Raw genomic sequence first — 14,320 nt, forward strand, 5'->3', positions numbered from 1 at the left:
GAGTCTGCAAGCATTTCTTGAAGCAACATGCACATTTCCATTAGTTTCTTTGGCTTGTTAATCTCAACTGCTGCTTATGAGCTATTTATGCTACTTTTATAAAAGTTACTTGTCTTTAATCTTTACTGTACATTACTTTTCTTTTTTTCCCTTTTTTCTCGTTATTACCAGATTACTAGAGCTCTGGGGACCTTGTTCCATATCAGTACGTTACGAATAATGACGATAGTAATTATAGAAGAAAAAAATAACTAAGATAAGAGGTCACGCACTATTCTAGAACTTGACCTGGAAGTGGTCGTTTAGGGTCCTATTCCTCACATAAGGCAGAAAACTTTCATTTCACATTTTTTCTGCCAGTTCCCTTCTTTCCATTGTCGGCGTTAGTGACTGGGTAGCCCGGACACCACGTTTTAAAAACGAATCAGTCTACCAATCGATTTTTGTAGCTTCATCATCAGGTCCAACCAACTGCAAAAAAAAAAATAAATAAATAAATGATGAAGATTAAATATAATCCGTTGAGACTGAAGAGAAAAATGAATTCCGTGGCAAGCCCTCAATTTATAAACAGTGTGACGGGATTATAGCTGGACAACCATAGGTTGCGAAGGAGCAACTGGTCCCAAGCTAATTTTTGGTTCGTTTTTCCTCCTTGGACCGGACTGGAAACACACAAGTAGAGTCTTAAGGGGCGGAGCTAAATAAGAAACCCGCACAACCGCTGTACCTTAGCAAGTTACGCTCTTACATATCCACGCTTTGATTGGAGCGACTGCTCAGCGGCCACCAATGAAAGTATTAGGTTGTACCGTAGTTCTCCCGGCTGAGGTTGCTATTCTAACGTGGCTGAACCATCACGCTCAAGATTTCAGAACACTATAAACACTTTCCGCAAGCGCACATCTCTCTTGCTGTGCAATTACTTCAAAGTGTTGTTAAGCTCCAGCGCTATTCGTGAAGCACCAGAAAAGGAACGCAAACCTGACAACTCATTTTGTTTGAGTAGTCAGTCATCCTTTTCACCCAAGTTTCATCAGCGCTGCCGCTGTTGCATGCATTGCTGAAGACTGACTGTGTCTGGTCAAGAACAGTTTCGACAGCAATGGTACAGACCCTTTTATATAGCTACCTGAAGACGAAAGGCGAATATCATAAAGACCACTGGAGGACTGAAGTTTTGGCAGACACAAAGGTTCATCAGGTAAGGTCTTAAATGTAGAGAATGCATGAGATGTGTCGAGGAAATATTTGCTAGAGAAAAACAGTTGATCAGTCTCACAAAGTCACATAAGTATTTCACTGATAACTTTGTTGTCATAAAAACATCCACTAGGGCTTAGAAGTACGCGGTGCGAAATATACTGAACAGAATTGGCATAATTAGATTTTTAAATTTTCGCGCAAATTTCGCAATTTCTCAAATGAAGAGGAAAGTAGAATAAAAAATAGTACCGAATGAAACAAGATGAAGACAGTAGTGATGCAGCGGAAGAGGATTCTCAAGGAAAATGAAGGTTTCTTCAGATCACTTGCCCGAAAATTAAATGGAAAAGCACTTTTATCCCCTCTAGCATCGCAAGAAAAATAGTTTTGTTCCTTTTATATTAGGATTTCAACAATTTCTTAGAAGCTTTTGCTAATAATTTACGTTTTAAAACGAGGTCAAAATGAAGTTGCAATTTATTTCTGTCGTAATACCATTAAGTATCTCCGTTTTCACTCTAAGAAATCCCAGTCGTCAGCCCCTAAACCCTTTAACATAACAACATTCCTTACCCACCAAACGGGCCTTACCACACAATCCCCCCACCCTACCATTTTTAGATCTTAGTTCGTGGAGCCAGGAGGAAAAGACGCCCGAAATTCAGGCCCCTCAGGCAGTGAGATCTAACTTGTTCTGTTTGGTGGTCCTTCGGGGGCCGTCCATTTCTCGCCCCGACTTTATCTTGATTTCAGTCAGGAAGGGAGATGGCAACATCATTCATCAAGAGGTCTTTGTATATTCTAACAAATTTTCTATAGGAAACAAACGATTGTTACGAACGACTAAATTGAAGTTGCTGCCTCTCTCTCTCTCTCTCTCTGGTGTCTCTGGAATATCATCTGGAAAAGAGCTGTTTTCGTAATGTTAACGTCGGGTTGTTTCGAGGAATGTACAGTAGAAATCTTCCGCAAAAATGGAATTATCAAACGAAAGCATTACGGTTGGGTTAAATTATATATATCTCAGAGCGCTATCGCAGTGAGCATCTTTGGTTGTTCTGATCCCGAGACGCCAAAGTAAGAAACAGGTTATGTAAATGAGTGTTGGCTCCTGAGACCACTGGATTAAAAAAAAAAAAGACCTGTTAATCTTCATGGCTGGGCAGCCCCTAAGTGCGTTTTTACTTTAGTTGTGGTACAAGTTCTTGATACAAATACTGAATACCACTGATTGGAAATGAATTGTGATTCTGAATAACGCAGTTGCCCCAATGGTTATTTCTGTGTATCTAATATGAATGCTTTTTTATTTCGATCCATGGGAGGAAAATGATCAAAGTTTTGGCAAGAAGAAATTCTGTTTCAGTCTACAGCCTGCCTTTCTCTTTGGCTACTGACGTGCCACTGCCCAAAAATATTAATTTCAGTTTCACTCTAAACTGTCTCCTTGGGTGGAACGAGAAAACTTCCTGCTGAGCATATTCTGTTGGTGACGCCTTACTGCATCAGCAATGCATAACTAACGAAAAGTGCCTACAGAATAAATAAAAAAATGAAGCATTAATTCGGCAACTCGTGCTGTCCTTATTACCGTTTCAAATAAAATTAAAAGGCAGCCCTTGAAAACTATTTTTATCACCCCTGATATTCACTTAGTGCTTCAGCTTGTCTAACGGACACTGGGACTTTGCAAGAAGAGTTGCAGTAGTAGAGTTGGTGCGCAAAAGTCAGAGAGAAACGGCGGCTTATGTGCAATAATTTGAAGAATCTTTATCTCCTGTAAAATCACTGACCTTTTACTCTTATTATTATCAACACTGTCAGCAGCCGCAGTAATGGTAGTAGTAACAGCAGTTAATTTCTTATGTGTTTTACAAAGCTTCCTTCATTTCTGCACTTTAATTTGGCCATGACCCTCATTTTTGTAATAATTAATTAATAATAATGATCTCGTTGTTCGCCGAGAAACTTTGCATCTGGGAGACTGATTGCGTGGCTTCGTCATCTCGACAGGTGGTAATTATCTCTTCCTCGGCAACTATCACATTGTTTTTTGTTTACTCGGTAAAGGTTGGCTCTTTTTTCTTTTTTATTTTCTTATGCTCTAATGCTGTTTTTTTTTCTCCCTGGCAGTGCGTGTGCCAGCACAACATGGCGGCAGAGGCCATCAGTGAGACATCTTTGGAGGTCACGGGTGAACCGGAGCCGATCACATACTCGTGGAACAATATTAACGTATTCTATACGCCACCGGCCGTGTCAAAGGGCTCTTTAGAAAGTCTGAGTCTTTACCCGGAGAGATTAGCATCTTGAAGGATGGTAAGTGGTCTTGCAGGATTCTCGTGTGTCTTCATTATTGGGGTTTTTCCTTTCTTTTTATTGTGAATAAGAAAGCTTCCTTTTGACATATTTCTCCATAAATAACAAGATGATATTCACGATTTTGCCACTTAAGAGTACATGTTACAGCATAAAACCGGTTTGTTTGTATTGCAGAGCGCTATTTTGAGGTTATCAAAAAGCATTTGTGTTAATACCAATTTCTCCGAAAAACTGGGTGCATCCTGAGAATGCATTCGGGCATAGCATGCCGTACCAATAATCGTAATATTTTTTTCGTGTCAATTGCTGTGTACGACATTTCATTCCCTTTTTGATACTACTTTTAGTATTTTTAGTGTTTCTTTTATTACTGAATCCAAGATTCAGCGAACCTTGCAGAAGTATAACGGCTGTATTGCAGATTTCTGAGCATTTACATCAGATGCAAAGGAAATTATAACTATTTGATTACCAGAGGAAAAATATTCACAGAAGCATAATCGGCATAGGTACCTCTCACTTTTCACTTCTATTTGTAAAATATTTTCGTGAGGCCATGTGTCCATAGCCAACTTCGAAGAGTAAGTACACCGGTAAAGTGCCAACAGTAACCAGTTTCTGTCATTCTAGTGACCGGTATCTGTCGCCCTGGTGAGCTGCTCGCCATTATGGGGTCGTCAGGAGCTGGCAAGACGACGCTGCTCAACGTCCTCAATCACCGGAACACGCAGGCGCTGAGGGTCACAGGAGATTTGTTTGTCAATGGAGAACGAGTCGACCCCGAGGCCCTGACGGGCTGCTCAGCATACGTCCAACAAGACGACATGTTCCTGGGCTCACTCACGGTTCGTGAGCAACTCATCTTTCAGGTGGGTTCTCTGAACAATTAGCTACCGCGCTATTATATTCCTGTCTTAAAGATATTTAATCACTGCCAGCATAGTTAGCTTGAACATCAGTTATGTTAAAAAACATGAAAAAAAAATTCTGGATATACTTAGAGTAAGACTATTCTATATCTGATTATTAGTCATACAAATCTGCCGAAACTTTTGCTGGCAAATGATCAATATAAAAATTAAAAATGAGTGGGAAATTGACTAATGACTCAACGTTTTACTAATTTCACTCAAGCGTTGGCCCTTGATTTAGGATAGGCAAAATGAACACTAAATCCTTCATTAGATTTCCCATGAAGATTTATGAATGATAAATAGTTCTCCTTTTATGACTAATATCTTATGGAAACTGTGTCCTTACAGGTGTCATAAGCGTAATCCTTTTCGAATAAATTTCTAAATGATATTTGAATCCATCTCCAGGCACTCCTAAGAATGGACAAGTTCTGCACCTACACCGAAAGGATAAAGCGAGTCGATGAAGTCATTTTAGAGGTAACGTATTTTTCCTTTTTTCTGTTGATAAGCTGACTGACGATAGAGATGAAATGATTGCCAGTGAAATAGATTTCCATTTTTCAGACTCGGAAGAGAAAATTATGCACGAAACTTTGGTTGCAAATTAGGTCAGAAATGCTCGCTTTCATTACCATTTGCCGGTTTTATAATTTTTTACTCTTCTTTTTCAGCTTGGGCTATTCAAGTGCCAAAACACGCTGATTGGCGTCCCGGGAAAAACCAAGAGTATATCCGGAGGCGAAATGAAGCGTCTCTCCTTCGGCTGTGAGGTAAATAAAGTGTTTTTCAAGAGACTCGCTGATTAAGTTGATATGTGCATCGCCATATCCTCTCTCTCTCTCTATCTCTCTTAGTTACTGAGCAACCAGAACCTACATAACGATTTTTATCTTTTCTTCTTGAAGCTGCTGACGAACCCTTCGCTGTTGTTCTGCGACGAGCCCACCTCCGGCCTCGACTCCTTCATGGCGCAGAACGTGGTGGCCGTGATGAAACAAATGGCCGAGAAGGGCAAGACGGTCATCACCACAATCCATCAGCCAAGCTCCGAAGTCTTCGGCATGTTTGACAGGCTCCTTCTCATGGCCGAAGGCCGCGTGGCCTTCCTCGGGGAGGTGGATGAAGCCCTTGCCTTCTTCAGGGGGTAAGTGAGGGGAGAGAGAGTTTCAGGGGAAGAAGGACGTCCGAAAAGTCATGGTCAGCCTTTGTGAGGGGTGAGGTGGGGGAAATGATGGTTTCCCTTTTGAGAGCTACTCATTTGTTGACTGTGGGAAATGGATTAGGCTCAATTTTCTTGATAGACTTTATTCATGATAGATTTCCTTGAAAAGTTTTCTTCGCATCCTACCACCATCTTAAAATTATTTTCTAGTTACCGAAACGGTTTGCATTATCGTTATCGGTTATATTCGGGTTTATTCTTCAGGTTACATTCTTGGTTCGTTTTGTTTCAATATTTATTTTGTTTCCTAGTTCTTCCTTCCCTCTTCATACTCTACTGTCTATATCCCAACTAGGAAATCTCTGGCTCCTGGAACTGAAAAGTCCCTCCATTTACCACAAAAAAGCATCTCTTGAAAATCTCAGTTCCAGTTTCTTTTAAACTGTGATGGAGTTAGAATTTATAGACTGAATTCTTTTCTCGAACTCAAACTTCCCTTCTCATTCGTTTCTCCTTACTATTCATAAAGCTGTGGCAACGCGATTTTGTTGAATAAAAGTAAAGAAGAGCTTGCTTTTGGAAGCTTTTTGGGCACTACAATATAAAATTCAGTCTGCACACTCCAAGATGCAGTAACCGTAATGTGCAGCGTTACCAAGAATATAAAGAAAGAGTAAATTTGTGGTTTTGTCGTTTCCAGACTGAAGTTGCCTTGCCCCGACAAGTTCAACCCATCCGATTTCTTCATTGACCAACTGTCCGTCGAGCCCGGCAATGAAACGCACGACAAAGTCCGGATTAGGAGAATCTGCGACTCCTTTGCTGACAGCAAGAGCTTTTTAGAAATTCAGGAGGCGGCGAAATTGAACCAAGAAGTGCACGAGGTTGGTTGTGCAATTCTAAGTTTATTCTCATGCGATAATGCATTCTATTCAGTGTACTTGCCTGCACTAAAATGTTATTTTATGAGTAGCCGTGTAAACGTACAAGTTTCTGAATAAATCAAAGGCATTGAAATATATTTGTATACTATAAAGGATGAACTAAAGCTTGAGTCCCTATACTGAGAGGTTCAGCGCAAAGAAATTCTCAATATTTCAGGCTTCGAAAGTAATTACATTGACTGAATGTTGTAATGTCATCTGACAACGTTTACATTCGGTTTATTTACCACAAAACTGCATTCCACCGTCAGTTTTAATTGACTGCTCAGGATGCATTCATAACATTTCGCTCATTCCAGAAAAATATTAGATAACAAGGATTTTTACCCGAAACAGGAGTATCCGTGGAGCAGAAAAAGGTCGGGTGATAAATCCCCTTACAAAGCCTCCTGGTGTTCACAGTTCAGTGCTGTCCTCTGGAGAGCCTGGTTGGAAGTCATCCGAGAACCTTTCCTCATAAGAGTTCGGTTTTTTCAGTTAATGGTAAGAGAGTCTCTCGTTCGTTTCTTTTGGCATTTTCAGTTCATAATCCAAGACAGAAATGGAAATAGCAAGCACAGGTTATAGATGAAACATTTTTTTTTTTGCATATCATTTAGAATCTCGCCTTATGTTTTGATTCCTCTTCAGATGTCTTGAATGTTGTTAAGGCTTTGCCTTCTGCAATTATGAATAATAATAATAATAATAATAATAATAATAATAATAATAATAATAATAATAATTGGCATCCATTTTCTTTCAGGCCATCGCTATTCTAGTTGGCTTCATCTACATGAAGCAGAGCCTAGACCAAATAGGAGTTCACAACATTAACGGTGCTTTGTTTTTACTTATAACGAATATGACATTCCAGAACTGCACTGCCGTTATAAACGTAAGTATGTCTTAATCGCTCTTTTCCTCGTGTAGAGATTTGGGATTATCAGTGATAGGTAATTTTAGCGACATATTTGAAAACGATAGACCTAAAGGTATTATTCATCTTTATCGAATTTTATATCGTTGCCTTCCATTTTTCCAAGCCTTTTAGTTATGTTTCTGGCTTTGGTTTTGCCTTTGCAGTTGAAATGTTACGCTCTAAATTCTTTTATCAAATATTATCGTCATACAGATGTGTTAATGACTCTTTTTTTGGTTCCATGCAAGACACCTTTCGTATTAAATCCTTCTTATTTTCATTTCCCCCATAAAAGCTTTTCTTCTCAGTCATTCTTCCAACCACTGTTGGAAATAATTTTCCCTTCGGTCTCAAAGTACAAATATAACTTTAAATATTGTTACTAGGATTGCACCTCTAGACATAATCAACTATGCTTTTCTTCTTGCAGACCTTCTGCGCTCAGAAACATCTCTTCTTGCGGGAGCACCTCAACGGCATGTACAGAACTGATGTTTATTTCCTGGCGAAAAATCTCGTGGAGTGGCCGTTTTTCACAGTGTACTCCATGATGTACACTTCCATCGTCTATTTTCTCATCGGCTTGAATCCAGACCTGGAGAGATTCTTCATGTGTGTTCTCATCTCTGTTCTGACCTCGTGGACGGCTGTTTCTTTCGGTAAGTCTCACCAAGTAGTGATTCGTGATATAGGCTACTGCCGATAGCAGTAGTAGTATGAGTAGCGCTTGTTTGAAATCAACGAAAAGTATAAATGGATTAATAGTCGCTATGAAGCAAATCAAACATTAATGCTTAGTTAAAGTATAAAAGGGATTCCCGTAGGGAGCTAATGCCGTCAGTTCACCTCAGCACTACTTAAGGTTGTTTGCAGCGTGCCTTCGGCCCCTAGCTGCAACCTCTTACGTTTCTTTTACTGTACCTCCTTTCATATTCTCTTTCTTCCATCTTACTTTCCACCCTCTCCTAACAATTGATTCCCATTGCAACTGCGAGGTTTTCCTCCTCTTACACCTTTCAGACCTCTTGCTGTCAATTTCCGTTTCAGCGCTGAATGACCTGATTGTCCCAGTGCTCGGCCCTCGGCCTAAATTCTATGTTCAGTTCAATTCAGCATAAAAGAGATGAATCTTTGTCCACAGGTCACTTGTTGTCGTGCTTATCCTCCAGCGTCAACATGGCTCTCACCCTAATGGCGCCTCTCCTCATGCCACTTATGCTCTTTGGTGGCTTTTTCCTTAATACGAGGTAGGTCGACAGATGTTTTCAATAGACACTTCCCATTAACTTCAATATATATATATATATATATATATATATATATATATATATATATATATATTGTATATATATATATTGTATATATATATATATATATACATATTGTATATATATATATTGTATATATATATATATATATATATATATATATATATATATATATATATATATATATATATATATATATATATATATATATAATATGTATGTCTGTACACATATACTGTATATATACATTTACATATATAATACAATATATATATATATATATATATATATATATATATAATATGTATGTCTGTACACATATACTGTATATATACATTTACATATATATACAATATATATATATATATATATATATATATATATATATATATATATATATATATATCTGTATATATATTTATATATATAACATATATATGTATATTTATTTATATATATGTATATATAATTCTACTAAAAGAAGTGGTATAACTTCTTTCTCCATACAGAGTTACCATGTGCCTGGCCTCAGATGCGCCTTCAAGTTACTTAGTTCCAATCTTTTGAAGGTTTGTGGATAGTCTCAGAGGTAGAATAGTTGTCTTGCTAGAGAAATCAAACCTTGAGGAAACAGTTGCACTCAGCTAAGAGTCAAAACGGAAATGCAGATAGATGTCAAAGATGTTTTCACAGAATCCAGACAGTCTGAAGAAGTTCTGGCAGCCGGCATCGAAACGGTTCAATAAAATTCGAATAATCAGAGACAGTTATAAGGGAAACTGACAGACACCAAATCTGTTGCTATAGTAATAAAATCCGAGTGGATCTGATCTTGTTTGTCCTCCATGACACGGCCAACCGCGCCCCCCCTTAGAAACTGGTTTGTCTGCCCCGGGTGGAGGCGGGTTTAGTTGGGGAACGGGAGGGTAGGGGAGACATCCACCCTCCTCCTGCAAACCTGTTTGTTCGCCTCGGGTAGGTGCGGGGTAGGTAGGGGATCGGGAGGGTAGGGGAGACAGCAGAGCCGAGTTCTAGCGCGCGCGCGCGCCAGCAAGCTGGTAATAAAATATTTTCTATGGTGGCTGGTTATCGTCCTTGTGGCAAATATATATCACGATGCTCTTTAACATTTAACATAATTTGTCTGCTAAACGAGCCAAACTGATCAAAAGATTTAATGAGAGGTTTTAGTTCCTAAGAAAAGTAACTTTTTTCCCTTTTTGTACCTATGTTTAAACACTCGAAAAACTAATTATTTCTCTCAAAGAGCATAGGAGGCGTTCAAGCGTTATTAAGATGAGTTAACAATTTTTGCTTCATTCTTAATTCGGGGGACCTCTGAGGATTGATGCTACTGCTCTCTTTTCTTGCGCTTTCCAAACCGACTGGGAAAGTACGTACTATGTATACACGGATATACTGTGTACGTGTATGCAGGTATGTGCGATTTGTAGCCGTTTAATGTTTGAACGATTATTTTTATAGATTATACCTTAAACTTAGGCGTTGTTTTTTATTCGTTTTATAAAGCCCGTACTAATGAGGGTTGTTGGTACGTCGTGAGATAACCTATTGGGCACCACTGAATTGTGCTCGTTCCTTGACGCTGCGCTCTCTCTCGCAGGAGAGAAGTAAAACCCCGATTCGAGCATTGAAAGGAACTAGCAGTTAACGTTCTCCCTTTCTCTCACCTTCAGATCGACGCCAGTCTACCTGCATGGCCTCAAGTACCTGTCGTGGTTCCACTACGGCAACGAAGCGTTAGTACTGAACCAGTGGACGGGCGTCACCAACATCACCTGCAGCACCGGCGAGACTTGTTACGCCGACGGTGAAGCCGTTATCACGCGGATGGGTTACAACGATTCGAACATCATCCAAAGCCTGGTTGGACTCGTTTGTCTGATTGTTGGTTTCCGTTTGCTGGCGTACTTCTTCTTGCTCTTGAAGACGAGAAGAAGTAAAACTCATTAGTCGTTCCATTTAGGCCTTAGGTTTTTCGATATTTATTGCTCCTACTTGAGATGCCATTGCGTGCAGAAGTTATGACTTGAACAGTGTTTCCTTATGATGCTGCGTGAGAAATACCCTTCCTTGAAGGGTATCTTCTTGCAGGCGTGAATGATAAAGATAGCATCGATTATCTGGTCTGAATAGAGCGCGAAATATATTTTTGAAGCTTTAAAGACGGTCATACATACATTTTTCATATGTTCCTTAATAACTCTCTTAGTCATCTCATATCTTGATATCATATGTTTACATAGACTATAAGCAGAATTTGGTTCTCACAGAAATTCATTATTCATGAAAATACTTCTCCATCTATCACCACCCATTACACTCGGTAAATAGCCGTGTCACTCATTTACTGGTGAATGAATGAATGCATGATACTTGGCCCATATTTGCATCCGTGCAGCAGTCTTTGTGTGTAATGCTAAATTCACTTATAAATCTTTGTGAAGACGCCTATTAGTTTGACGATTGTTCTTTATTTATTTAATGGATACAGCCATTAGAGTACGGGTCTATTTATTATGTTCATCTGTGTTGCGAGTTCCTTTACGAAGTCTTCCACTGATCGTGGAAGATTCATCCTTTTCTTTGCCTCTCACGTGCGGAGGAAACGCCAATGACAAACTGCAGTGAGTCTCAGGTTGTGGTTTAATGCAGCAGTTCATCGTCACCTAATCGTCATAGAACCTTGTACATTAGTCATGACTTTGCAGTACATTTTCCTGAAACTCATCTACAAAAGGAAATATCCTTTGTATTGTAAATATTCACCAAGGGTAAAACACGTTGTGTTACTCAATGTTTATAGTGTGTATAGATTTATAGTATCCAATAAAGAAAAATGTGAATTACACCTCGTCTTCTCATTATCCCTAGATTGGCTCAACGGTTGAGGAAGTCTGTCTCACTAAAGATATAACCTTGGAAACCTCGACTTCAATAAACCTACCATGTTTAAGGAAAAACCTACGAATAAATAGATTCAGAATCCAGACTTTTCAAACAAACAACTCTAGTAGTCTTTCATGAGGGCTTCCAAATAAATGAAACGATTCAAATATGGCCATGGGAGGTGCCAAGTCCTCATAGATACCAACATAAAAGAAAAGTTCTCATCACTGGGAGAAGTCAAATACCAGAGATATCAGCGTTTAGGAGATGTTAAGTGCTCACAGGAGCCAGCATTTAGGAGATGTCTTGTTTACGGATATCAGGATTTGAGAAATGTTAAATTCTCATAGGTACTGGCTCATTGATACCTGAATTTGAGAGATGTTAATTGCTCATACGTGCAAGTATTTGGGAGATGTAAAGTGTTCAGTAGAAACAAAATCTTTGATATGTCAAGTGATCCTAGAGAAGGATTTTGGAGATTGCAAGTACTCGTAGGTACCAAAGACGTCACGTTCCCATAGAAACCAGTTTTTGTGGGATGTAAAGTGTTCAGTAGAAATAAAATCTTTGATATGTCAAGTGATCCTAGAGAAGGATTTTGGAGATTGCAAGTACTCGTAGGTACCAAAGACGTCACGTTCCCATAGAAACCAGTTTTTGTGGGATGTAAAGTGTTCAGTAGAAACAAAATCTTTGATATGTCAAGTGATCCTAGAGAAGGATTTTGGGAGATTAAAATCTTTGCAAGTACTCAAGTAGGTACCAAAGACGTCACGTTCCCATAGAAACCAGCTTTTGTGGGATGTAAAGTGCATAATACCTGAATTTTGAAAATGTAAAGTGCTCATAGGTATCACACAGTATGGGAGATGTCAAGTGCTCAAAGACACGAGTATTTGGGAGTTGTCATGTACTCATAGGAACCAACATTTGTTGGATGTCATTGTTCACAAGTTCCAGCATTTGCAAGATTTGCTTTAAGATATGAGAGTTTATGAGAGATCAAGTGCTCATAGTTATTAGCATTTGTCAGCCGTAAAGTGCTCACAAATTACAGCATCTGGGAATATCAAGTGGTCATAGGTAGAAATATTCGGCAGATGTCATGTTCAAAAGTACCAGCATCTTTGAAATGCTAAGTGCTCATAGATACCAGAATATGGGACATGATAGGCACCAGCATTTGGGAGATGTTACGGGTTCATAGGTAACATCATCTGGGAAATGTCAATTTCTCGTAGGAACCACCAGTATTTGGGGGATGCCAAGTGCTCTTACATACCAGTATTTGGGAGATGTTAAATACTCATAGTATGCAGCATTCGGGAGATGTCAAGAGCTTATAGGAACCATAATTTGTGAGATGTCAAGAGTTCATATGAACCAATATAGGGGAATGTCAAGTGCTTAGCACTTTACAGTCGTTATGAGATCATAGGAACCAGCAACTGGGAAATGCCACGAACTCATGAGAACCAGCATACAGATATAAAGTGCTCAAAGGAGCTAGCATTTATATGGAAGGAGACCATAGGAACCAGCATTTTGCAGATGTCAAAAGCTTACCAGCATTTGGGAAATGCCAATTGTTCCAAGTGCTAGTAAAATTCCGCATTTGGGTGATGCTAAATATTCATAGCACCCAGCATTTGGAAATTTCCAAAGGTCGTAAAGACCATTATTCAGGGGATGTCAAATATTTTAGGAAAGAGCATTTTGGGGGATTTCAAGAGCTCAGAGGGAACTGCATTTTTGAAGATGCAAAGTGGTCGTAAGTATCAGCATTTAGGAGGTATCAAGTTAAGTGGTCTTAGTATCAGCATCGAGGTAACAGCATTTGGGAGCTCAGAAGAACCAACATTTGGTAGATCCTGGGAGTTCATAGGAACAAACATTTGGATGAAGTCAAGATCTTATAGTAACTAGTATTTGGATGATGTCTAATGCTTGCTAGTACTAGATTTTGCGAGATGTCAGATGCTAAGTTCCAGCAACTGGAAGATGTCAAGAGCTCGCTCACAGGTACTAGCATTTGGGGGACATTATGTGGTCATGGGAACCAGCATTTGGGATCTGTCAAGAGTTCATAGGTACAAACAAGTCTGGATTGTTAAGTTCCAAATGGACAGACATTTTGGGGGATGTCTAGAGCTCATAGGTATCAGTATTTTAGAGATGTGAAATGCTTATAGGTTCCAGAATTTGGAAGATGTCGATTGCACATATGAACAACGATTGGGAGATGTTAAGTGCTCATAGGGACTAACACCAGAGTGATGCCAAGCTTTTCACAGAAACAGGCTGTAGGGAGATGCCACATGATTATAAGCACCGGAATAAAGATATCATGTGCTAAAATGAGCTAGCATTTAGTTAGGAGACTTATATAGAAACGAGTGTGAGCTAGTGAAACAGACAGTACACTTTATTTAGAGTACAATAAAATGACATCTTTTTAAGTTTAAAAAATTTCCGTCATCGTTGAAAACTGAGTTAATGTAATAACTGTGGAAGAATGAAAAACATTAGCAATCAAATAATGCACTTGCACGTTACTACAGAGATGCTGTGCCCTGGAATTTTCATATTTGTTTTTATACACCTTAAAGAAGTCGTGAAAAATCACATATTTCCTTTTTGATTCTTATTTCCTAGCCTGGAGGTAGTGCTTCTAACTAAGTCTGTGC

At 39.1% G+C, this 14,320-nt stretch overlaps 1 protein-coding gene across 1 annotated transcript; it reads left to right on the plus strand.

Annotated features, from left to right (window-relative positions):
* Positions 1 to 971: 971 nt before the first annotated feature.
* Positions 972 to 11,592, plus strand: LOC136837226 (protein white-like). Its single transcript, XM_067101918.1, is given in 13 exon segments — positions 972 to 1,204; positions 3,340 to 3,475; positions 3,478 to 3,525; positions 4,159 to 4,397; positions 4,851 to 4,922; positions 5,117 to 5,215; positions 5,351 to 5,589; positions 6,308 to 6,491; positions 6,888 to 7,034; positions 7,297 to 7,428; positions 7,883 to 8,111; positions 8,594 to 8,699; positions 10,418 to 11,592. Coding segments are annotated over 13 exon segments (2,007 nt in total). The 5' UTR covers positions 972 to 1,105; the 3' UTR covers positions 10,695 to 11,592.
* The last annotated feature ends 2,728 nt before the right edge of the window (positions 11,593 to 14,320 follow it).

The sequence above is a fragment of the Macrobrachium rosenbergii genome, chromosome 58, assembly GCF_040412425.1.
Source record: "Macrobrachium rosenbergii isolate ZJJX-2024 chromosome 58, ASM4041242v1, whole genome shotgun sequence".
Classification (NCBI taxonomy): Eukaryota; Metazoa; Arthropoda; class Malacostraca; order Decapoda; family Palaemonidae; genus Macrobrachium; species Macrobrachium rosenbergii.